The 25,524-nt window shown below is 36.8% G+C and overlaps 1 protein-coding gene and 1 long non-coding RNA gene across 11 annotated transcripts in view; one reads left to right on the top strand and one right to left on the bottom strand.

The window, feature by feature from the left end:
* LOC126874476 (uncharacterized) overlaps positions 1-25,524 on the bottom strand; it is a 96,785-nt gene that overhangs the window by 12,144 nt on the left and 59,117 nt on the right. For all 10 annotated transcript variants that reach the window (XM_050636589.1, XM_050636590.1, XM_050636587.1 and 7 more), the window contains 4 exons: positions 5,121-5,264; positions 2,118-2,262; positions 589-675; positions 254-380 (listed from right to left, as the gene is read on the bottom strand). In XM_050636589.1, coding sequence (XP_050492546.1) covers positions 254-380; positions 589-675; positions 2,118-2,262; positions 5,121-5,264 — 503 coding nt within the window. The remainder of the gene's footprint in view (positions 1-253; positions 381-588; positions 676-2,117; positions 2,263-5,120; positions 5,265-25,524) is intronic.
* Positions 9,560-12,133, top strand: LOC126874583 (uncharacterized). Its single transcript, XR_007692887.1, has 3 exons — positions 9,560-11,783; positions 11,846-11,918; positions 12,018-12,133. It is a non-coding gene; the product is annotated as an uncharacterized LOC126874583 (long non-coding RNA).

Below are 25,524 nucleotides of genomic sequence, written 5' to 3'. Positions count from 1 at the left end.
TAATGGATTGAAAAATAGATTGGGAGATCTATAACCAGAAACGAGTTGTTATATAGAAGAAATTGAGAGTCCTAGTAACTAACAAGTCAATATTGTTCACTTGTACCTTATACAATCTATTAATAATATTAATTTAACTGTATATGTGTTTTCAATTGCCCTAATTATTATCTTACTTATCTTGTTATTTTTCTCATCTTTATCTATTTTCCTACGAGTTTGTTAATTATAGGAACGTATTTATGTTGCTTACCTGGATGACGTAATTCATACTTGTTCTTATCTAAATCTTTTTCGCGGCACACTTGATCCAAGATCTCGCCTAGATTCATCTTCGGACTGACTCTGGACACCCACAGTTGATTTCTTGGTAGATGTACCTACAACAGTTTCACAATCATGATTTTTTCTAGTGCTCGCTGATTACTTGATAAATTATCAGATATAGAAAATGGAACAATAAGGCTAGCATGTTGAAATCTGAAGTCTTAAGAAAATGTTTACAGGTTACTTGGACTCTTAAATTTCGCTGGCTCTCTGATATAGTATATGACTAGATTATTAAATACACATATTTTTCTTTTTTACCTGTAGCCTAAAAGTGGTTTCGAACGGTTGATTAACTTGCTTCGATTTTCTTGGTACAAAAGTGCCCTGCTTAGGTAGCAGCTTTACCTGCAACATTAAAGACAGAATAATTTTCAATAGAATCCTTATTCTTTAATAAACTTATCACGATTAAAATTAATATTAAGATTGTAATGAAAATTAATATGAAAATTGAAAGGGAAATTAATAATATTATTGAAAGATCATTTAACACTATAAATATTAATCAACTATGCTGTATAGTGGAATTATACTTGAAAAATAAATTGAATCACTTCTCATTCTCACACGGAATCACTTCTCTGTTTCATGGAAACAGCAATATACCCTTAATTGAGATTATGAATATAAAAATGAGCAATTAAAGGAAAGTTTCCTAATTCCTCTATCATCGATAAATTATTCTTTCAATTTTTAAATTTTGTTTTCTCCGTTTAATTCAAAAAAACATAGGAAATGGTCGAGACTTCTAGAAAGACACCAGACACGTGCAGCGAAACGGTTGCGATTAGAGGTCGGCAAGGTAATTCTACAAGATTAGAAGAGATTAGAAGTAGTCTTCAGAAAAAAACAACTACACCGTCTCTTAGAGATTAAGGATCGCACGATTCATGGAATTCCAAGTCGTTTCCTCAACTCTAACCCTTCGTTTCCCTAGGCAGAAAAACTGCAGACTCAAGAGTTATTCTACTCTCCTTGATACAACTTCCTGTTGAGATCTTCCACCCAAGAAAGAAGCCCATAGATCTTGCGAGGATGGGAGAAATTATCTGAAAAATTACAGAGAAGTCCACGACCTATGCGTAGAATAAAGAGCCTAAATCTCCTCCCCTGATCAATCTTTGCTGTTAAGTGCTTCAGCCTGACAATTGGAATTTTAAAATAGAAATGCCGCTATATTTGAATGACAGGAAAGACGACGGAATTGGTCGTTTCTAATCTTTCTGTAGATTCGTTCTGTCGCTTATGGATTAGAACTGACAATTACATTAAGAAAGTATACGACTTTGTGCCTAATTTCGTTCCTCTACATGGATACCCAAAAGACGAAATTAGGAACGCGCGTTTCAGAAAAAAATTCGCAATAGAGTCATCCAGAGACAACGAAGATCGAGATATGGCCTGTTTTATATGTGATGAACGATTTTCGAACGATGTGAGCGCAGAAAAGTGTGAGATGCACCGTTTCATATGCTGCTGTCTTCTGTGCACATCTAAGTCACAAATTAAAAAATTTGTATGTTATTTTTCTATAGATCCATAATTTATATTATTATTATTATGTATCTTAAATTAACTTTTGAAACCGGTCATTTGACCGGGTCTGGTAAGTTAGTGTTAAACTGAAATACTTTCGATACTTAACCTTCTACTTACTTTGCCGTAAAGCAACTAGACTGCCCACAGTTAACAGGTTCAGTACAACCACGAGCATACGTGTTTATAGCTATTAGATATCTCGACTCGTTGAACAGACTATAGTTTTCTAACATATGTAGCTGTAATACCTGAAGTGCATCCAATGCACCAATTGGCGTATTAGGTTGATGAGGTAGAACTATTCCACGTTCTCCAATCGCTTGCAGAGTGTAACTAGAAGCTGTCAATTTGTGTGCCGTGGCGATCTGCACGAGGAGGTCCATCATCGGCATACTGTGAACAGAAAGAAATCCAAGGAACCGTTTAGAATTCGAAAATTTGCACGCCAAGGAAGCAACAAGCCATGCCACATTATGCCATGTCGTTCCGCGATATTGCGTCGACACGTCTCAGGAAATTAGTCTCTGAACTTTGTATTTTACATCTGAATTTTTCATTCTTATTTAAAATTATTTTTATTTCACTTCAATGATAGAAATTTTATTACAATGATAGTGTGTTTACAAAGAGGCGAAGACAAAAAGGAAGGAACAACGCAGACATTTTTGAAGACAACTGCCTGATTTTGAGAAAACCGAGTTTGAAATTTAAAGCGCGCGCGCTTTCTTAACGCATGCGCCGCTGCTGTTCAAATATGGCTACCTTGGGGATTACCCTTTCCTTTGCTAGACGTGTCTTTATTTAACGTAATTATAGCTGTTTTAATGCACTTCTTTGTTTCTTAAAAACTTTTATTATTTCTATAAAAATGAATATTATATTATTAATATTATATTTAGCCTGTATTATATTATATTATAATGTTAATACTATATTATCAGTATATTATACAAATAAAACCATTTCTATTGTTTCATTGAATATTCTCGCTATCTTAAAGCTGCTTTGTATATTCCGAAGCGCACGATTTTGCATTTTCTGCCTGTCCAACAAAATTTCCAACTTTTACAAAGGCTGCACGCCTAAGAAAATATTAGTTTATGGTAATAACAGCAAGCGTAGACCACAAAGAACGAGAAAACACTACTCACAGCACGGATGGAATAACGAATGGGTACTTTCTTTCGACTGAAACGTTTTCTCGCGTCGGTAAACGGATCATTAGTCAACAAATAATTCTTTGATAGGTTCCAGAGTATTGTTTCTTCAACAGCTACCATTTTCATGGGGCGACCCGAATTTGTGGAAAGTACGAGGATCGAGTAAACGTCATTTAGAGAAAAAAAAAGACCGAATAGAGATCAATACGTAAGTGGAAAAAAGCAATCCTAAAGAAACAGTCGACTGAATTTCTCCTTCTAGTGGTTTTTCTTTTTTAGCATCTCTAGAAAGCACCGTGATATAAAGATTCTGTTCGTAGCCTAAGTGCACTATGGAGCAGGTTACATTTTCTCGAGTAGAATGTACAGGGAAAATGACTGGATATTTCAGGAGCTTTTTATCGAAGAATTATCGCCAATTAAGAGAAACCGGTGATTTATTTGCTTTTCTAACGACTGCGTGATCGCGCTATAGGGAATTTTTTTTCTCATAGCTTACGTAGTTTTAGCTACAATTATAGAGTAATCAAAAGTAAATTTGTAGAAGAAGTAACTGCAAAGTGATTAGTGGATTGGCTGCGTGGATTCTCAGGGAATTTCCTATTTTTCTGAGTAGAACTAAATAAAGACAGAATCTAGAATTTAATTCGTACAGTCGAACCTCGGTAACTCGAACCTAAAGGGAAGAGCCGAAATCTTCAAATTACACAGGCTTTGTCTTACCTAAGTTTTCGCGCAAAAGAAGTTGAACAAACGAAATTTCGACGGACAGAAGCTTCGTACGAAGGTATAATTACATTCACCTTTTTGGGAAGCGTTTAGCGTTTTAAGTTTCTCTTGAAACTCGTTTTACTCGGCGTACATAAATGCAAAATTTACATAAGCGATAGACGATGGTAATTATGCGTTCGACCGACGAAAAACGATTAGCTTCTGTGGACACGTGACAAATAATCCGAGTTGACGTAAGTTTTATTTCGACTTCCAGAGGTCTTCGCAGCGGAGCGGAAGGAAATGAACAAAACTGTAGTCTCACAGAGGTTTCTGAGTTACAAAGGTTCTGGTTACCAAGGGGCTCCACTGTATAAGGAACATTTCCTTTCACTTTGGACATTTTCTTTGATATTTCAATATTTCTTTGTGTTTCTATGTCTTCAGCTTTCCTGTAATTGCATAAACTGGTTTCTGTCTGCAGAGCTTTCTGTTAGCAACAAGCTGACCAAGTTAAATCGGGCAAAAATGAAGGGTGAACTTTCTAGATTCTAGATGATGTTAATGAGAATGATCTCAGTGATTGAACAAGAGGAGAACGTTTCATAATTATGCGCCAACAACGTCTGGTCGTAATTTGAACAGCGTCACGCTGCAATAACACAATGATTACAGGCATTATGGCCTGGAGGTTCCAGGAATCGGCGAATTAATCTGCTAATTGGACCGTTAAATTAATTTCAGGGCGGTTAGGATGATTCTGCTCATTGTCAGTTGCATATTGCACCGTTAGACAAACCTTACATAGGTGTATTACAAAAACAAATTACATAAGCTTGGGCTAAACTAATCTAAACTGATTATTAAACTCAAATTTTTGTTTCCAATGCTAATTGCAAACTAAATTAAATTGAATTCGTTAGAAGGTCCCTAAATTCATATGCTCGCTATAGCAAAGTATGTTTTAGACCTAAACTCCTGCTACGAAAGTGACATAATTTGACAAACATGCCGAGGAATAGGGGATTCCTTAGGATTCCCCAAGTTCTTTACAATCCCTAGAGTTCCTAGATTTAGAATCCCTAGAGTTCCTAGATTTAGAATCCCTAGAGTTCCTAGATTTAGAATCCCTAGAGTCCCTAGATTTAGGTTTCCTAGAGATCCATAGAATTCTTCTTATAAAATGAAAATAACAAAAATGACACCTGATTCTATTTTTCACTTAGAAATTTGATTATGATGAAATTATGCGTTAATTTTGTTTATTTAAATCGTTGCATGTCGGTCCTTCTCAATTTTAAAGATGCTGCTATTTGTTAGACGTGCCACCCACTTTTGGGGCAAGTACATATGAAAGATGAATTCGAAAGAGTAGTGTACCTTCTCTGCACCGTGACCCTCTGCGTTTGAAGATGATGCTCCTGAGGTAACTGGACCAGGAGCTCCATGCTACCGGCTAGCATGTCTGCTGGCGTGTCCTCGGTCACGGTTAGAACCATTCTGGATGGCCTCTCCTCTCTAATCCTGGAAATCAATAGAAAAGAAGGAATTTTTCATTAGAAAAATGTTGAATCAACTGAATCAGGAATATTTTATTCTAAGAAAATTGAAATTAAAATTAAAATTGAAATTGTAGAAAATTTGGTAGATCCTTTTTTTTGGTATTTGATATAGACAAAATTCTTATAATAGCCTCATAAATGTCCTTTTAAATGTCGTTACAAAGAGATAAAATAAAGAATGAAGATGACGAATATGATTACCAATTATAGGCAATAAATTAGAAGATGTAATAATCCTTTATTGGAATAATTATTTATATTCGAAGAAGGCATACCTATATTTCAGACTGAACTCTTCAAAAGCTAACCGTTAGTAACAAAAGAAAAGAAAAGAATATCGCTGTCCACTCATAGTAAACAAATGGTTGTTATGTCATTCTGTCATTTACTATGTCATACTGCAGTCTACGTGTAAAGATAATTTGTTTTCAGTATGTTGAATAATTTTTCTTGCCACGTACTCACACGCACGCGTTCGTTTCTCATAATAATCCAACGCTAATTATAAGTGTTATTATCCTGAAATATTAACAAGAATATTACTACAGTAGAATTGTACAGAAAATACTCTAGAAAATACTCTAATTATATTTTATAACGAGCTATTGTCACAGTGCAGTTCTAGTTTAGAAATACATGTTCCTGACATACGATGCGCACAATCCATCCTTCTTCTTCTCATTGATATTTCAGTCATCGAGTTCGTGTTTTACAAAATCATTTGCATAACAATTACAGCAGACGATATTCTTCAAACAATCGAACGAGTCAAATTTCTTAACGTTCTCCAATATGTACGAAACGAAAGCGTGCATTTGAAAGAAACGTGGCACAAATTCCCCGGGGCTTCCCCAAACATAGACCGACCACACTTTCATGTTCACATGACATGCAGCTATTCAATGCCAGCCGTTATCATCGTGGCCGTTTCACAACATTATCGAATTAATCTCGATCTGGATTTTATACCTCAAAATGGAACTGAACTAGTTCATGGCCAGCTGACAATAACAATCTGACCGTTATGTGGCTTAAAGGTGGCTTGCAAGTAGCTTTTTGACACTACCTTAATCAGACCCGGTCAAATGACCAAAAAATTTAATTTGAAATTATATTTCAAAATTTAATTTGGAATTATATTTCAAAATTTAATTTGAAATTATGTTCCAAAATTTAATTTGCAATTACGTTTCAACATTTAATTTGGAATTATATTTCAAAATTTAATTTGCAATCACGTTTCAAAATTTAATTTGAAATCACATTTCAAAATTTAATTTGAAATTACGTTACAAAATTTAATTTGAAACTACATTTCGAAATTTCATTTGAAATTATACATTCACTGCTAATTATACATTCCTTCCGTTCATCTAACTTTATATAAATTCTTATATTATCTAATTAATCAGTTTCTCAATTTTCGTTAATATATGTTAATGAATGTACAATCTTAAATTAAATTTTGGAACTGGTCATTTGACCGGGCCTGGTAAGGTTGGTGTTAAAAGTGAAACGTCACTACGTTACGCGATATATACGTATATATATCTTTTTCAATGACCTTGAACGATAGAGTCTTGCAAACTAAACAGTACGAATTTTAATAATGTCCAAAGGTCGTGCACTGATTTAGTAATGTTGGTTTTACCTAATTATTTCAAGTAGTTCGTTGCAGATTTTTGTACTATTTTATGTTGTTTTTTCCATTTAAAAAATTCTTAATATTTTAATATTTTAATATTTCAATAATCACTCCCTTAGTGTCTTAGTACCGTGATAGTATATTTCGTGGATTGATGCTTTCATGCTTGCATACACCAGTATACTAGTATCTTGGTATTTTAGTACTTTGAACACGTGAACGTTTGAATATAACAACATACCAGTTGTTAGACACATTGATGTTTGAAAAATTGCATCATTTGTCATAAAACAGACTAGGAAAACAAAAAGTGAATAATAGCTATTTGGCAGCCTTAATACAAGCCATTAAAACCTGCTATTAAAAAAGTTAACTTGTCAATGCTAATGGACACCCAAGTAACGCGTATTCTGGAACGCGTGTAAGGTGATACAGTAGAACGGCGACACATGGAAGACGAAACGCGTGATAAAAAGCAGACAGTATCGTTTCCTATAACGCAATCTACTCTATTGGTCGAATAGGGTGGTCAGATCGATTACCATCTATCTGGCTGCTACTGTGCTCTGGAACAAACAGACACAGACAAACGTTTCACACGACACTCGCATACACATTGTACAACTCACATTGTACGCAATATTATACACTACTATAGTTTTGTACACTACTATGAATTTTATCATAAAGAGTTGATTTCTAGCAGAATAACATCTAGTATGTAAGTCTTATCACATACAGTGATATGATATAATTCAATATCCGTGCAAAATTCTATTGTATTGATAATGCATCGACTTAATTGAATACATTTTTAATTAAAAAAGAAAAAAAAGAAAAAACGATGCCTTATATTGGAAAATTTTTACTCTACTTTTCGACTTACTCTTAGACGAAAAGTTAGGTATTTTTCAAGTGTATCGTGACTTTGGAACCACCTTATAGATTCCTGTTAAACTGTACAAGGAAAGAAGATAAATTATAGCGCGCAGATTATACTCAAGTATCGCAGAATATAGGTTAAGATCGGGGAAACAGACAAGAAGATGTACAACTTGGAATTCAGAATCTTGAATGAACCTTATCTCCAAGTCACAGAGAAAAACCGTGGTTTCATCAGTGATTTCATAAGTGGCTCTCGCACAGCGTTGCGACATTTGCCAATTGAATGAACGAGACTGTTGCTCGCTGAAAAGAAAACGGCTACTTGCAGCCGCTTCAAATTCCTTAACGACGTCAGCTTTTCCAATACAAGGCGTCTAAAGCGTCAAATTAAAAGAATCTTGTATTCAAACTCCTCCAACCTCTTCAAAGCACTTCTTAACCATTCACATATTTCACAGCCTAATCCTTTAAACGCCAAAAATATCTTCGAATAATTAATAGCAGTCGGTTCTGCATAAAAAATTAAACGAAAGATATAGAATAATATTTTTCTCTAGGAATCGTAATTTTCAAATAAATCGAGCTTAAAAGTATGAGGCGTGCCACTAACTTGAACGTGCGCCATCTTTGCAATGGCGTCACCAAAATAGGGCAAACCCCCAGCTTTTTATTCGATTTTCTGGATAACAGAGACACTCGTTAAAAAATATATTGCGCGTTCTTTCTTCAATTTTTTACAACGATTCATCCGGCACACTCGGAGCTATTCGATACATTTTTATGACGCAATTTCGTCAAGTCGACGGCTAAAACGTAATTGTTTCGACGCTCGAGGCGGAGTTTCGGTTTTCATCGGGTAACCAGGGGAAAGCAAATTGAGATCCACGCATCCATTTCGGTATCAATCACTCGAGTCACGGGATAGCCGATGATTATATCGAAGGAACGGTACCGTTACATAATTCGGATCTCGAAGAGAGGCCCTTTACGTAACCGCTTACAAATGGCAAACGCAGCCACCGACCACTTGCTGCTAATTGCATATATACAACACGATCAGTCAAGTTAGTATATATAATCTAATAAACTCGTGGCACGATGAAACGTTGAATCATCGTTGTTTACGCTATCGATGAACCCAGAGGTGCATTCCCTTCTACGAATGTGCAGGAATTCCATCTGCGCAAGAGAACCGACGCGAATGAAGAGAACCGACAAGGACTGTAAGCTCGAGCTAAGTTAGTGGACCCACTATGCAAATTCTTTTTGGACATTTGGTATTTTCGGATTTGACGTTCGAAGGATACTGATTTTCTGAAGTATTTATGATTTAGGTCAATCTTGCTGTGAGAATTTTATCTTCTACATAAATGGGGATATTTTAGGATTCCGCATGTCCAATATCGCTCATTAGTCATTAATTATTTTCACATTTAGGAATTCAGAAACGCGACACTATAACGTAACAAATGTCTACATATTTATAAGCAAATATCTACCTATTTATAAGCAAATATCTACTATACTGAAGAGCAAGGTATGCGAAGGGAATGAGCGATCGTTTATTCCTTTCATCATATCGGAGAAATACACCATAAGGATGGGGAGAATGTATGAATAACACATTATACAGTGCTCAAATTAATAAATCTTCCCCTGTCGAAGAATATCGCCACGTGCAGGCACACGTGACTCTGTAGACGCGTCCCTAGAGCATTTCGTGATAGTGGGTTGCTCAATCAGTTCCTGTGGCTGGCACGTTTTCCACCACGAGGTCTACGAAGAAAGAAGCAGTAACGAGCGGGGCAATGCGTGCCCTGGACACGCTGGACCACGGATTTAATTCCGTTCTCGCGTCAGAAAGCTTAAATTAAGATGTCTGATACCTCGAGGCTGTACTTACATCCCAAAAAAGGTCTGGTCCCATATAACCAGTATTTAGTGTAAAAAGAATTCATAAAAATCACTAGCTTTCACCGTCGTTACGCGAGAATCTCCTCTGAAAGTAGCTAAAGTCACGCGACATCTGTAAATATCATGTAAATAATAGGTACTAACAAATATGAGATTATAAAACAACACTTTCTTTCGCTTTTTACTTCCTTATTCTAGCATTTATCGATCCAACTGCGAAATCACGAAAATCCCTAGACTAAACGGCTGTTCTCCATGTACTTCTTACGATCGAGCGATTTTTTCGAATTCCTAGTAACAGTTTCATCCTCGCAGAGGAGTTGCACGAAGCAGCAGGAATAATTGGTCCATCGACGTTTCGAAGATTACAGATTGCACGCTGTGGATCGTCAGGAAAGGCACGCCGTCCGTCCTTTCGAGTGTTTTGTTACGATTCGGTTCGTTGGCTAGAACGCAGGAAATATCGATCTCTTTCTACGTTTCCTTGACCGTGGCTTCGACCAAAGAGATCCCACGGAAGAGCCATGATTTATTCCCGCTAGGGGGAGCTCTGGGATCGCTGGTTTTGCTGCGTTGTATCGCGAAATAGTCAGGAAGAAGTTAAAAGAAACGTATCCTGCCGGTGATTGACAAACTTTCTTCTTTTTATGGGACAAATGACATGGTCGATCACCGGAAATTATTATTTCCATTTGTTTCGACGAACATGTTATTAGGACATGACGATCGGATTCAATCCCCTATGATAATTGAAAGGCTTAAACCTAATGAGGATTCTCATTGACAAATGATCGAAGAAATGTAATTTAAAAAATTAGAAAATTGCGTATCTCTTACATGTTTGTTGAACTTTTGGTGAATTCGTACAGGTGGCGTTAGCCTAACTTGTTTCTGCTCAAATCTGACCTTAAATAATACCTATGGAATAGTTAGGATTCACACAATTGGTCAGGTGTCTATTGCTTGATAAATGTTGAGAAAGGTATCTGTTGTTGTTAATAACTAATAATTGGTGTTATCAGAAGGAGCTATCAGAAGTAAGATTCAGAGGAAATTGTGTTACAGAGCAACAGTTATGCAATGTCGTACTATTGACTGTACAGAAATCCCACGGAAATGGGCAATGGATGTAGTGGGCTATTTATTTGTAGGGATCCAAAATCCACCTTCCTAGTTTTATTATTAAAAGGTAATACAAAATTGAATGCACACAATGACCTAAATAGGCAGTCCCTAACTTGGAATTATATCAAGTTCCCTAATTTGCAAATTACATCAATGATGGTCAGACTACACATTTGGTCAGGAGTCTAGCAACATTGACCAGAAGAAGATACTAACTAGCAAAATGATTTGGTTCTGTCACCTCCTCTGCACAGTACAACTGTAAATACTCTACATAAATATTTAAAAGAACGATGAAAAATATTCCTACACTGATTGAATAAGATTTGATAGATTGCAGGTCTTTCATGTCCTCAAATTATTGCTAAGACCACTGTATGTCCTCAACCATGTCTAAAACCGTTGCAGTTATACGTTTCAATAAAAAATCTCGTTCAGTCCAGGACAATGACCGTCCATTCTCTTGATCCTGACAAGGGACACATTGACAAAATGGTCACGCACACCCATTGGACAATGCAACACGCGTTCGACAAGCAGTCTGTCTCGCAGTCCAATGCACACGTAATGAAAATCCTTAATGAGGACCTCAAAGATCCCGGTGCAATGTCGACCGTGCTTTCTGCGCACAATGCATGCACTCATTACCATTAATTCGTGTTCTCGCCCTCTTGCAACTCGACAGCAGCCTCTCATGGTTACGTAAAACGAAACACTATACCCTGGACTGTGTGTATACCTTCATGATCACTTATGCTGAAATGACATAATTCTCTTGGAGAGACAGGATGCCATTACAGTCGTGCCATTTATTGAAAGACAAAATGGCTTTGGAATGGCTTCAAAGAAGAAACTGTATAATTCTGTTATTAAGACGGTCGTGCATTTTTAAAATTATGTTCACGCGCAAAGGTAAAAGTAAAAGCAACGTGGCATTTGTAAACTGATTATATCACTTTTTGTGGATTTTTCAGTTCCACTGCAACGTTCGATGCTTAAGAAACAAGCGATTTACTTGTTCTTAATAAAAAGATGAAGCAAAAGCAGGTAAGTGATAATAAATTCTAAGGTGAATTTAGAAAAATAGTACTTGACATATTAGCGCTTTGGTCGTCTTTATTTTCACCGCTGTTATCAGTATGATAGTTCCAGAGTTCATAAACTTCCTAGTAATTAAATCCCCTTTTAAACTATGAAATCCTATTGTTTGAAACCTTAAATCCTATTTTGGAGAAGTATCGGTGAAATCCTGCTGTACAAATACCATATTCAGTCGTGACAGCTGATTGAGAATTGACATATCTAAATATGAGATCCTACCAATTGGATGGAAAATATTGAAGTAACAATTTTGTTAGAAGAATCAACGAACTCCTATTATATCTATGTATAAATTTCTGTTATAAATATTTATGAATGGATTTCTACTGTACTCGCTCATACAAATGCAGAAGCTCATAAGTAGTAGCCATAAGTCTTGCGCCATAGAGTATTGAAAACAGGTGAGAATGGTGTATCGAGGATTTTTGTTTGTGATGGACGTTCATATAGGAATGTGTTTTAGAGAGCATCACGGGGAACAACTGGCTCGGTCATTCCATTCATAATCCACGGCGATCACTGCTGTGGTAAACAGACTGGAAAGTGGTCAATACTTGTTCCACGAGCTGAGGCGATCAGACAGGTGGAGAACTAACGGGATGCGCTGTTGGAATTTAGGAAGGCCGGGGCCTCCAGCTATGGAACGTATCTCCACCTTCCATTCTTTCTTCTCTCTCTCTCTCTCTTCTTTTCTTCCTCGCTCCTTACATAATTTTCAAGGATATGCACCAGTTCCATCAATATGCATGCAAAATCATTTTTAGCCTGATTAATCACTCCACTGAGAAGACTGTGCGATCTTCCAATGATTTCAATGTATTCCGAGTTCAATGGCTTAGCAATTTCTAATAAATATAGGAATATGAGAGGTTCTGAAAAAAACAGGTTTTTAAGCAAAACTTGGTTTCAGAGTGAAATTAGAGAATTTATAGTTAGCCTAATTAATTATACACTGAGAAGATTGTTGTTCTAACAAGCTTCCATTTTGTGTCTACTAAAAAAACTGGTTTCAAAATATAAATAAAACAGTACTTAAAAATTTCATCATCTTTTTTTCTCTCGATACTAAAAGTATTTATTACTTCGTCGAGATTGGAACATAAAAATTTGGAGGCCTCAGTAAGGTTAGGTTAACTTTCAATGGCTTGGAACTGTTGGTTAACATAGAAGTATAAAAAGTTTCACAAAATTGCCGTTTCGTTTATTAAAAAGTGCTTTTTCAGGATCATCGACTTTTTTATCGAGTTCTAAGAAATGATATCATCGGTTGGAAGGCGAGACACGCGAGTAAAGTTCGTCTTTCTTTTCGGACGCGTATCGAATTACACGGGCACCTGCGACCGAAAGATGAACGCGTCGGAGAAATGAGACTATTGTTTCCTTCGTGCAGCGAAACCCCGTGAGAATTCACGCACAATAACAGTATAACAATGTATGCGTGTATTCTAGTGTCTGTTACCGAGGGAAAAATAGCACATAGTCGTTCTAATTTCTTTGGGAAGAATGTCTGCATTTTAATATGGAATGCAAATGGCATCCATTAAATTAACCTTTTATAACCTATAAACTAAAACCTTTTTCCTTACAGTTTTTTTTTTTTTTTTTTTTTTTTTTTTTTTTGACAGAATTATTGCTATTTAGAATTACAGAAATAGACAAAATGACTAGTGTATATGACTACTGTATGTTTCATATATTGCAAAAATTTCAAGATACGATTGATTCTTTTGTAAAATATACAACATTGTCACGAACAATACGTATAGAGGTAAATATAACGGAAAGGGTCCAAATAACATGTGAAAGCGTACTGGACGTGATTCATCGTGGGAAAATAAGAAGGAAATTAAGGATAAAATTATTTTTATTCCCGGCTTAGTTTTCGAGGAAATCGAGTCTAAAGATTTATGAATTATAAGTGAATGTGGCTAATTCCGGACTGGACAGGACTAAATAATCGATAGAGGGTAACTCTACGCGTGACAATAAGTCGAAAATGTACAATACAATTTTTCTACAAGACGCTTTGTTTCGGAGAAAAATAAATTTGAGAATTTATCGTACGCGTGCAAGGCCGATACTCGACTAAACATGTTCGAACTCAATTTCCTTGAAAAAATATTATTCAACGCTTTTGATTTATCTTTGCGCATATAATTACCTTCTGTGGATTATTTATTCCTGTCCAATCTGAAATTAGCCATGATCAAGTATATCTGATAAATATTCGAACTCGATTTTCTCGAAAATTAAAACGAGAATGAAACAATTTTATTTCATATTTTCTTTTACGTGTTATCTGGTCGGACTCTGTATACAACCATCGTAAATTACACAAATCAAAACCGTAGTGAACATGCTAAATGTCTCTGCTTGCGCTTTCTCTATTATTTGTTTCAATATTTACAGTGAACCACCTTGAAACAATATTTCAACGAGTAAAGTTTCACGACACCTGATTAGCATGACATCTTTTCTATTCCGGTAAAGAAACAGCAGTTTCTCGCAAAAACGTCGCGACAGTCCCCGGTATTTTCACTTACGACACCAAATAAAACCGAATGTGGGCTAATGGCCGAACGCGGGGCCTCTCGATGAAGTAGGCCTCGCGACTTAGGGTCTGCGCAGATCGTTTGGAAACGAGTTTCGCGATATTCCATTTGGAGGTCCTCCGACCCACACGCGATGGAAATACCAGTCGGTATTAAAGGAAATGCTCTACATACCCAGCCGGAAAGAGGCAGAGCACAACAAGTATCAACGTGCGCTGAATATTTAAGCAGATTCAGCAATTATTCGCGGATGGATAAATCTGTATTAATTCAAGACGATCCTCGTTTATGCACCTTATAAGGCGTTACAAAGACTTTTATTCTTGCTCCGAGGTCTTGTAAAATTTTTTTTTTTTTTTTTTTTTTTTTTTATAGCATAATAAGATGAATTGAGAATGAACGATTTGGTAATTAAATAAAAAACAATAATAAATGGAATGAATGTTAAATAAATTTCTAGTTAAATAAATCTTAGGAAAAATATACACATTCAAGCTTTTATGTTAGAAAGGGATCAAGATTACAATGTGGATAAATTCTCGTGAAAGTCGTATCACTTGCGAATATAATACCAAGCATTCTCCCTATTTCGATTCCATCGCCAACCATAATTGAGTTACCAAAAAAAGAGTCGATACAAATATGGCGAACAGAAAATAAGTAACGAAGTTTCACGTTCCGTGCATCGGTTTCGATAAGTCCACGGGTAAAATCCTTTCACTGGACGACTTAATAATTTCCTCGACGCGGCAGGTCCCGAGAAATCGAGATCGCATTGTCCGGAACGAGGTGTATCGATCGGTGAATCGGTTGCAAAACTATCCGAAGAGAAAACATTTACGCGGCTAACAGTCTTCCCAGAAGCTACTTTTCTAATGCCCGTCCCCCTTTTTTTCTTCCTCTCTTCTTCGATCGTTCTTACTTTCCCGCAAATTGTCCGACAAATTCCAGGCTCTAACCAAATCAAACATTCGAGACGTGAGTCATAAAATTCCGCGGTTGTTTTCCTTTTTCGACAATATCCAGCTTTCATAACCTCGTGAATATGATATTATAGATTACAATCCCATTAAATCGAATTAAAAGATCGTGTCTAATGGAATTTTGTATTTGAAACTTCCGTTTCGATCAATGACAGCTGGTTTTACTTCAGTTGTCGATTTCTTGCGTCCATAACCTCAGTTATACAGAGATACTAAACCACCATAAATTCATTAATTCGAATTGTGAGGTTATATCTTATCGAATATTATATTTGAATGTTTCCACTATTAGAATATACGGACGGACACACACACACACGTACGCACGCGCATACACACACATATGCTATAGATCGCAATATTACAAACTTAAATTGAAAGATTATTTCAGATTAAATTTCTAATTTGAAACTTTCATTTAGATCGATATTAGTTCAGCTTTGAACCCTAGTTACCGATCGAGCAACGGCCCATAAGAATTAATCTCTATTTCAACAACTATAATTTAATAATCTCTTAGGAATTGATGCAAGGTTTTTTGTCGGCGATATTCGAAAAAACGTGACAAATGTTAAAAATTAACAACGCGTACAAAGTTGATCCATTGACCAAATTACAGAAAGAAACCAGACACATAGGATAATCTGTTGAATAGCATCAGACAGGTTTCTCGCACTTGTTACGGGCAATTCTGCCGAGGTCAGTTTCATTTTGCCTCTTTTTTAAAAATAACCTCTCGTATTTCCTTCGCCCGTTTTATTTTATTGCCCTTAACGATGTACGTAACGGTTTATGCTCGTTCGTTCCGGGTTGTAACTCGAATATTCTTAACCCTTATTTAAACAAGAATTATATTCAATTCTACAGCAATAATTCTTCGTTGATTGGTGTTGAACATCGCCGAATTCTCGTTCTGGCCATAGAGAATTTTAATTGCTCAATTAATTTCACGGAAGACGCGAATTTTGCGGTCGGTAAAACAGCTTTAACAAACCGGGAGAACGAATGTTTCAAATACCTGCGCGCGCATTTCTAACCCGTCACGCTATAAATATAATAAAAAGATCGAGAATCGTATTTAATTCGGAATCAGTTGCAGAGGAATTTAAAAAGGCGAGGATCTTGATTTCACTGGTTGGATGAATTTCGTATTCTCTTCAGAACTTCCGCCTGTTTTACGCTCTTTTTGTGCGACGTTGTATGGAAATGGCTATGCCCTTGTATGTGGGACGGAGGTTCCACGAAAACGGACAGACAGACAGCGAGACAGACGGACGAGGACACGAACCTGACCTCACCAAGAACGAGACGATACAACTTTCAGGAGCTCGTAAAACAACACTGGCGACCTCGAGGTGAAGAAGCTTCTTTGAGTTCACCGAACTTTCTCTGTTCTTCCTCTCTTTTTACTCGGGCGATCCATTTATTTACTGCCGGAAGAGGATAGGTTCGAACAATAATAATAAAAACATGACCTTTTAAAACTGTAATCCTATATTTATCCACATTAAACAAAACCTTATTTTCATATAGTGCGATAAAAAGATTTATTCCTACGTCTGAAGATCTGCCCGATAAAATTTCCTATAAAACTAATTGTAATCCTCACGATATATAGGTTAAGTATTCAGGCATTAGACTAATTGAGAAATTTAATAAAAAATTAGGAACATTTCTTAAATTGTAAGGGACAGCTCTAATTAGGGGACTACCTAACCTAATTCAGGCAAGTTAGGTTTCAATTTTAATCTCCATTGGAATGCATCGTGGAATTAGGAGAATCCCTTTAATTGCATCGAGCCTGTTAGCGTTATTTATTCCCTACTGGAGAAGACTTCTATACTAATGACGGCCTATTTTCCCACATATTTTCCCACCGTTCACTTTCCTACAGGTCAAGCTGAGATTCGTTATCGCGAATCGATCGGTGGCCGACTGTAATAGAAACTCTGCCTACATTGTAACGATCGATCTCGCAGTGAATTTCACGACGGTATAGGTTTCAAGTTGATCTCGGGACGAGGCCACAAATCGTAAGTCCGTGTCTTTCACTGGACACGCGCCATTTTTTCTTTTTCTTTCTCTTTTTGTTTTTCGAATGTGGCAATATTTCCATTCCACTTAATTACGTTCCGCATCGATGGGACCGGCGTAAGTCGATACTCGTCTCGGTAATCGATCCGTGATCGCTTCGATTCCACATGCGCATGAGCACATGTTCGCGATATGTTAACTCCGAAGACTATCTTAGCAGGAAGCTCGTTCTTCTGTCCTTCGAAAGAACATGTTTATCTCTGGAATGCGAATGACACAACTACATTGTGGATAAGAATTAAAAATATTATGTAGCGGATAACATAATATCGCGTTTTTTTGTCGTTAACTCCAACAGTTAAAATACTCAGAATCTCGGTTTCCATAATTGGGCCACTGAGAATGCCAACTTGTAAAATTTAACAACAGCAATTGAAAATCCATGTCATAGGATACACCAAAATGTGGTTTTGGGGTTAGGTGACAAAATATCTGGCGCCATCTCTGACTAATACGTCCTGTATCTAACCTGTAACTGATTTTTAAGCATGTACACTGTACTACCATCGTGTCACACAGTACAAAATACTGTTAGAGACAAATTGACGGTTTTAGACCATCTTTTAACTTGTCTACTCGATGCTAGTATTGGATATATCATATGAAGGTTCAAAGGACAGCTGGCTCAATAATAAGACTGACGGCACAATCTATTACAATTAGCATGTTTTGGTCTGCGTGATACATAGTTGGTACATAATCATACCAGACACGTGCAAATCATTAAGGTTGGTCACAAAAGATGGAGAACCATGAATTGCTTCTTTTGTACTCTTCTTTCTTAGGTTATATAAGCTGTATATATGTTCTGTTACAGTAATCAAGACTCAACCGGTATTATCTCTTTTATAAACACATCAAACGTAATTTTTGTTAATTGTACGTTCTATAGAGAGAAAGTAAGCATTGGTGAAGCAATCTGCAAGAGGTATATCTTTCGATAATGCCAGGAACATCCTATCATTATGCAAAATAAAGACCTACGCACACCTGTGGCTCGTTCTAATAAATTTCTTTTTCTTTTCTTTTTTTATGTATACCATTAACTGAAATCGATAAATGTGGTATAAAATCTATAGAACAAGGAATTCTGTCCAACCCTCTCTTGTCTTTATTGGAAGGAGTAAACGGACGTTTGACACCCAGGTTAAATACCGACGAAAGCTATTATTCGTAATTACCAAGGAAAAAATTCCCATCGGAGATTTCTCAAGCAAAGACCTCTCTCGATCGATCTCCGTCGTTTGCCTTTTTTCCCTTTTCGATCTTTCCACCGTTTACGAGCAAATTACATAACGTACTATTACGCAACACGCGTAACTCCAAAGAGGACGCGATGCACTTTGCCAATACGGCCCGGCTGTGATTCCTTTTTGTCATACACCGCCATCGAGTAATTGTAATCGTGATATCTATACGATTGTACGTTCCGAGACTCATTACATTTCCCTCCTTCAGTGACTGCTGTCTTAAGATAGGAAGTCGTGACGATACATATCTTTTTGACAACGTTAATCTTATATAACGCAAATTCGCCAAACTTTTACACTTCTAAACCTTCAATACTTTCAAACGTCTAAAACTTTCAGATTTCAAAGTTTCGAAAACTTTCGAATTTTCTAACCTCCCGGAATTTTCAGACATTCCGATTCTCAAATTCCCAAACTTTCAGACCGTGAGCTTTGTCGAACTTTCAAGCTGGACGAGTGTCCAATGGCTCTCCAATTTCTACGGTTTCGAGCTTCCAGTAATTCTCGAAGCTCCAGACATCACATTTTACCAACATCAGGTTTAATTACGAAATGAAATTTCCCTTTTCGACGTGTCTCGCAATATCCGTCATCCTGCAGCAGGAACTTACGGCGAAATCCACTTTTCCTGAAGATACTAATAATTCAAAATGACCAAGAATCAATTCTTAAGCATCGCTTTGTAAGATTACAGTGTCGTTTGATCGAAGGCAGTACTTTTAGCGCTAATGGCTGGCCATATTACTCATTCTAATAACATTTAACTGGATCTGGTTTACTGAACGTCGACAAACTTTCTTGCAGGAAAGAAACGCGAGTGGCCATCGCTGCATGAAATACGAGCATTCACGAAGTCACTTGTTGAAGCATGTAAGTCGACGTAATCGCCGCTTCGTGACGTAAGAGGACGTAATTTCGACGAATAACGGTGTTTAATTTAATGACGCCATTAGGGACGATACATATAACGCGATCGTGGCGCTTTGTGTCTCCTCCATACACATTCCTACCACTTTTTCTCTCTGTTAGACCAACATTTTTATCAGCCAATTATTCTGTTGCAATTGCCACGGTTTCGTGGCATCTGATTTGTTATAATGTAATGTACAGCGTGTCTGTTAAGCAATTCTGATTAGTATTGCGTGAAACGTGTAACATAACCTATACGTTGCATTTGTTTTTACGATGTGCCAGCTAACCAGATTAATTATTTATGATCGTATTAAACATATCTACGAGCATCTATCCTATTAAAGGCGTTCTGTTAATGCAGCACTGCATTTATTTATTAATGTGAAATTTCTCGAATCCTTAAACATTAGGCTTCCCAGGTGGTATTAGAAATCCAAAATATTAGCACTGTCAAGTATTGGTGTTACGTCCGATGACCCTTTACATAAACCAGAATCTATCTATCAAGACGGTCAATACGGACAATGATCCTAAGGAACTGTCATAAAACTAAGCATTTTTATTTCACCGTTAAGGTCCTTAATTGTTATAGAAGATCTTCAAGTCGAGACGTTGCTTATGGTTATTGTCCAATCAGGTAAACAATGGGAAGGTCAATTATTTCCATACGGAAACGACCGGTGGTGGGGCGAGCAACCCCCAGCAATAGTTTTCCTCTGCGACAACATCGTCACCAAACTTCACTGGTTTATCAGGCTTAGATCAGTCAACATCTTTGACTGATTTTTCATCCGTTGACCAGTCAATGTTTTGATCAATCATCAGTTGTAACTTACCATTTACACGTCTCTGAGAATACGTCTATACGCACGACGCGTAACTATTTATATCTACCAAGTTGTTGGAATAAAGTATATATTATAACCTGTTACTTCAGTGTTATAATCAGTCAACCATCTTTATTATCCTAATGGAAATAGGCGATCGACCAATTCATGGGGTCGATTATCTAATCGTAAGGAGAATTTACGACTCTAATTGACGCGATCTACCGCGAACGTGTCTCTCCGCGAACGATCCAACAATTGGAATTCCCATATATTAGAGTTCTCTAATATTAGACCTGCCAAATGTTAATATTCGCGAATATTACAGCATCCAAATACCAATGCTCCCGAATATTCGAGTGCTCAAATATCAACGCTCCCGAATATTAGAGTTCTCAAATATTAATGCTCACGAATGTTAGAGTTCTGAAATATTACAGTCCCTAAGTATTAGAACTCTCAAATATTAGAGTTCCCAAACATTCGAGTGCCCAAATATCAACACTCCCGAATATTAGAGTTCTGAAATATTACAGTCCCTAAGTATTAGAACTCTCAAATATTAGAGTTCCCAAATATTCGAGTGCCCAAATATCAACGCTCCCGAATATTAGAGTTCTCAAATATTAATGCTCACGAATGTTAGAGTTCTGAAATATTACAGTCCCTAAGTATTAGAACTCTCAAATATTCGAGTGCCCAAATATCAACGCTCCCGAATATTAGAGTTCTCAAATATTACAGTCCCTAAGTATTAGGACTCTCAAATATTAGAGTTCCCAAATATTCGAGTGCCCAAATATCAACACTCCCGAATATTAGAGTTCTCAAATATTACAGTCCCTAAGTATTAGAACTCTCAAATATTAGAGTTCCCAAATATTCGAGTGCCCAAATATCAACGCTCCCGAATATTAGAGTTCTCAAATATTAATGTTCACAAAAGTTAGAGTTCTGAAATATTACAGTCCCTAAGTATTAGAACTCTCAAATATTAGAGTTCCCATACATTATAGTTCTCTAATATTAGAGCTGGAAAATGTTAATGTTCCCAAATATGAGTTCCCAAATATTAATGCTGCCGAATATTAGAGTTCTCGAATATTGCACTCGCAAAGTATTAGAACTCTCAAATATTAGTGCTTCTAAATATTAGAGTGCCCAAATATCGACGATCCCGAATATTAGAGTTCGCAAATATTAATCCTCCCGAACATAAGAGTTCCTAAATATTCGGGTCTCAAAAGTATTAGAATTCTCAAGTATCTTTATAGTATTCAAATATCTTGAATTTATACATCTTCAAATTTCTCATTTTCAAATTTTTATTATTAGCTTCTAGACATTATGTCATCGCTTGCTACAAAATATGTTCAGATATCTTCAGTTACTAAATATTAATTGGAATTTTTCATTTGCAAATTTTCTACGTTGGACTATTCTTATACGCACTCTACTGTGCTTAGATTAGATTGCCTTAGTTGAATCGTGTTAATTTCTTCAATTTCTAAGTAATTTCCTGGCACATATTCTGACCACCTCGAGCGTAAAAAATAAGTCGGCACTCGCTTCCTAACACGTTCTGGTTGGTTTCTTTTAACGAAAGTAACAGAAAACGTTTTATAGAAAATAAAATGTACGCCCATGGATTTATGTAACTCCCGGCAGTAGGTGAATCAATAATAACGATCCAGCCGTTCGTTTCTCTCTGATGATTACAATTGAACATAAACCTGCAACCAACACCGAATCGAATTTACAATTTTATACGCCGTTTCGTATCACGTAAGATCATCTTTCAGCGCTACAAATGGTTGGTTTCGGATTTCTAAGTTTCCTTCCAACTTACAAACTTTTAGATTCACAGCCATATGAATTTTCGAATCGCCAAGCTGCTAAAGATTTTTATTTCACATCCTTAGTCTTTTAAATTTCCAGTTTTCTAAATTGTCAATCTTCCAAACTTTCTGTCAAACTTTCACTCTTACAAATCTTGAATTATACAATTTTTCAAATTGTCAATTTTTCAATCCTCCAAATTCTCGAACTAGCGAATTTTCAATTTTTCAAATTTTCAAGTTTTCACTTTTCTACCCTTCAATTTCTACCTTCCAATTTTTCACATTTTCAACTCTACAAATACTTGTTTCCTTTCTCCACACAGTCGCTAATCAAAGGATTAAAAGATCGTCGACGAAGATATTAGTCTGTTATTATATTTAAATTCACTAAAGCTATGTAACACGTTGCGAAATGTCGTTGCGTCTGATATACAAGATATCCAATATTCTTGATCCACCTGTTGGTCCATCTCTTTGTTGGATGGGAAGAAACGTAACGGAGGAATTATTTCTGCAAGAGAGTGCAATCTTCCTGCCTTTGATCTTCGCCATGAGCGATACTGGAACGGTATTAACAGACAGAGAGACGTCCAACAGTTTGGTATTTAATTTCTGTTCCTAGTTTAATAAACCTGTGCGAGCGAAGGAGCAGCAGCTATTGTTTTAAGAAGACGGTAATACACTTGCACAACTTCCACCAAGAAACTCGATCCTCGTCACAGGCTGTTCTCACCTCTGGGAACTCGGGCGCAATTGTGCAGGAGCGTTTCTCAAGGAAGACTTTCCAAGTCCAGATCAAGGAGATGGCGAAAAGAAGCCAGATAATCGAGAGCCAGAGTCTTCTGGTCGAGTCTTTTGTTAAGAATTCTCAGTTCTGACATTGGTTTTAGTTGATCTTAATCGTGGTATTATCCCAAAGACATTTGGCAAGAATTGAAGTTTATTTTTTGTGTCTATCACTTACATCTGTGCCCAGGACATTAGGATTTAAGAGATGTCCCTAAGTTTCTTGTAATTTCATCAATTGTTCAAGAGACCAAATATCTAAAGTAATTAAAGAGATTCATCTGATTCCATGAGCAAAGCCCATTACTGTTCCATGGAAGGAGCTAAAAGTTATTTCTTGTGTCTACCATTTAGGTCTGTGCTCAGGACATTAGGATTTAAGAGGTGCCCCTAAGTTTCATTTAATTTCATCAATTGTTCAAAAGACCAAATATCTAATGCAATTAAAGAGATTCATTTGATTTCATCAGCAAAGCTCGTTACTGTTCCATGGAAGAAGTTGAAAGGTATTTCTTGTGTCTATCATTTAGGTCAGGACATTAGGATTCAAGAAACCCCCCTAAGTTTTCTTCAACTTCATCAATTGTTCAGATGACTAAATGTCCAGTGCAATTAAAGAGATTCCATGAGCAGAGCTAGTTACTGTTCCATGGAAGGAGCTAAAAGTTATTTCTTGTGTCTACCATTTAGGTCTGTGCATTAGGATTTAAGAGGTGCCCCTAAGTTTCATCTAATTTCATCAATTGTTCAGATGACCACATGTCTAATGCAACGAGAGAGATTCGTCTAATTAGCTGATCGAATTCCCACTACTATGGATTTATTAACAAAGAAGGCAGTTGCCTAATTGGGGCACCAAAATTTAGGGACAAACCCTTGCTATTTAGAATTTCATTCTAACGTCTGTAAACGTTATTTATTCGGTATAGTGGTTGCTCCTGCTGTGTGATTCAATATGCTAAAGCGATGACCTTCCAACGCAGAAAATTACTAAGTTCACGGTGAACATATATTAATCGCTGAGTTCATGTAACAAGGTTGTCAGCAGCACAATTACGTAGGATAAAACAATCGTCATCTATAAATATCTTAGTAACCAAACAATGGCACCTACACGCCTCATTAACATTAATCCCAGACAAATCAGTATTCTTAATGCGTTGCTCCTAACCTTCGGATTATAGTCTCCGTACTCACTCTGTACTGCAATAAGATTATTGCCTGCTCACGTTGCACGAGCTGAATTCCGACCCCATCATTAAAATCCACCGACAAATTCTGAAACAGCAGTACCCTAAGTTTTTAAGCTGTGATGCCCAAGCGTGTGCATAGTTTGCTCACAGTTGAATCTGAACGTTGAAATTTTTAATTCACTTTTAATTCGCTTTTAAGTAGCAAATGAAGATCTTTCTGACAAAAAGTCGACGGCATTCTTTTACAATTAGCATAAGTAGCATTGATATGTAACACTTTCGGTTAATTATCGAGTTTTTATTTGCTGTTTATTTTTTATTTCTTGGTCTTGGCCTCCAAATGTTCAAAAGATCTTAAAATTGACGAATATATTTTAGTTTCCGCTAGACTTGCAATTTGAACAGCAAATTGTAACTGCTTCTTACGCATGACGAGTATACTTGTCGTAAGACGAAATATTGCCATTTCTTCGTGACGAGTATACTCGTCAAAAACAGCTGACTAGGGAACTGTGTTATAAGGCGGATATCCGTATTTGACACGTTACTTTCGAAGAAACATAGGTAAGGATCGAATCAGGACACCCAGTAGATCGATGCTGAACGAGTGCTCGACGTGTGGATAACCGGCCATATGTAAGCTCGAGATCGAGCTCAGGAGGGCAACGCCCCAAATGGCCTTGCTCGCGACCTCCTCGGAGAGAGCTTCTCCGGAGGCTGCTCTTCTACCTCACGCGCGCGCATTACACGCACACACGGTCGCAAGCTACATGCCTGTCTCACGCACTAGAAGAAGAGCAACGAGATCGTCATGGAAGAATACAAGGACTACCGGCGAGGATCAGCCATAGGAAGAGCCAAGGTTTTAGGACTCGAGACTGAAACTGTAGAAAATTATTCAGAGTGATATATACTAGGGCAGTGAATCGTATAAGCGAAAATTGTATGAGAATTTGGATGACAAGATTTCCAGATTTTCCGACTTTTATAGTTCCAGATTTTCTGACTTTTATAGTTCCAGATTTTCCAACTTTCATATGCCCAGGTTTTCAGACATGTAAACCATCAAATTTACGAGCTTTCAGACTTTTAAATGTCCGGGCTTTCGGACTTT

This window comes from Bombus huntii, chromosome 16 (assembly GCF_024542735.1).
Source record: "Bombus huntii isolate Logan2020A chromosome 16, iyBomHunt1.1, whole genome shotgun sequence".
Taxonomy (NCBI): Eukaryota; Metazoa; Arthropoda; class Insecta; order Hymenoptera; family Apidae; genus Bombus; species Bombus huntii.
Note: the sequence above shows the minus strand (reverse complement) of the source record. Positions and strands in the feature narration are given on the sequence as shown.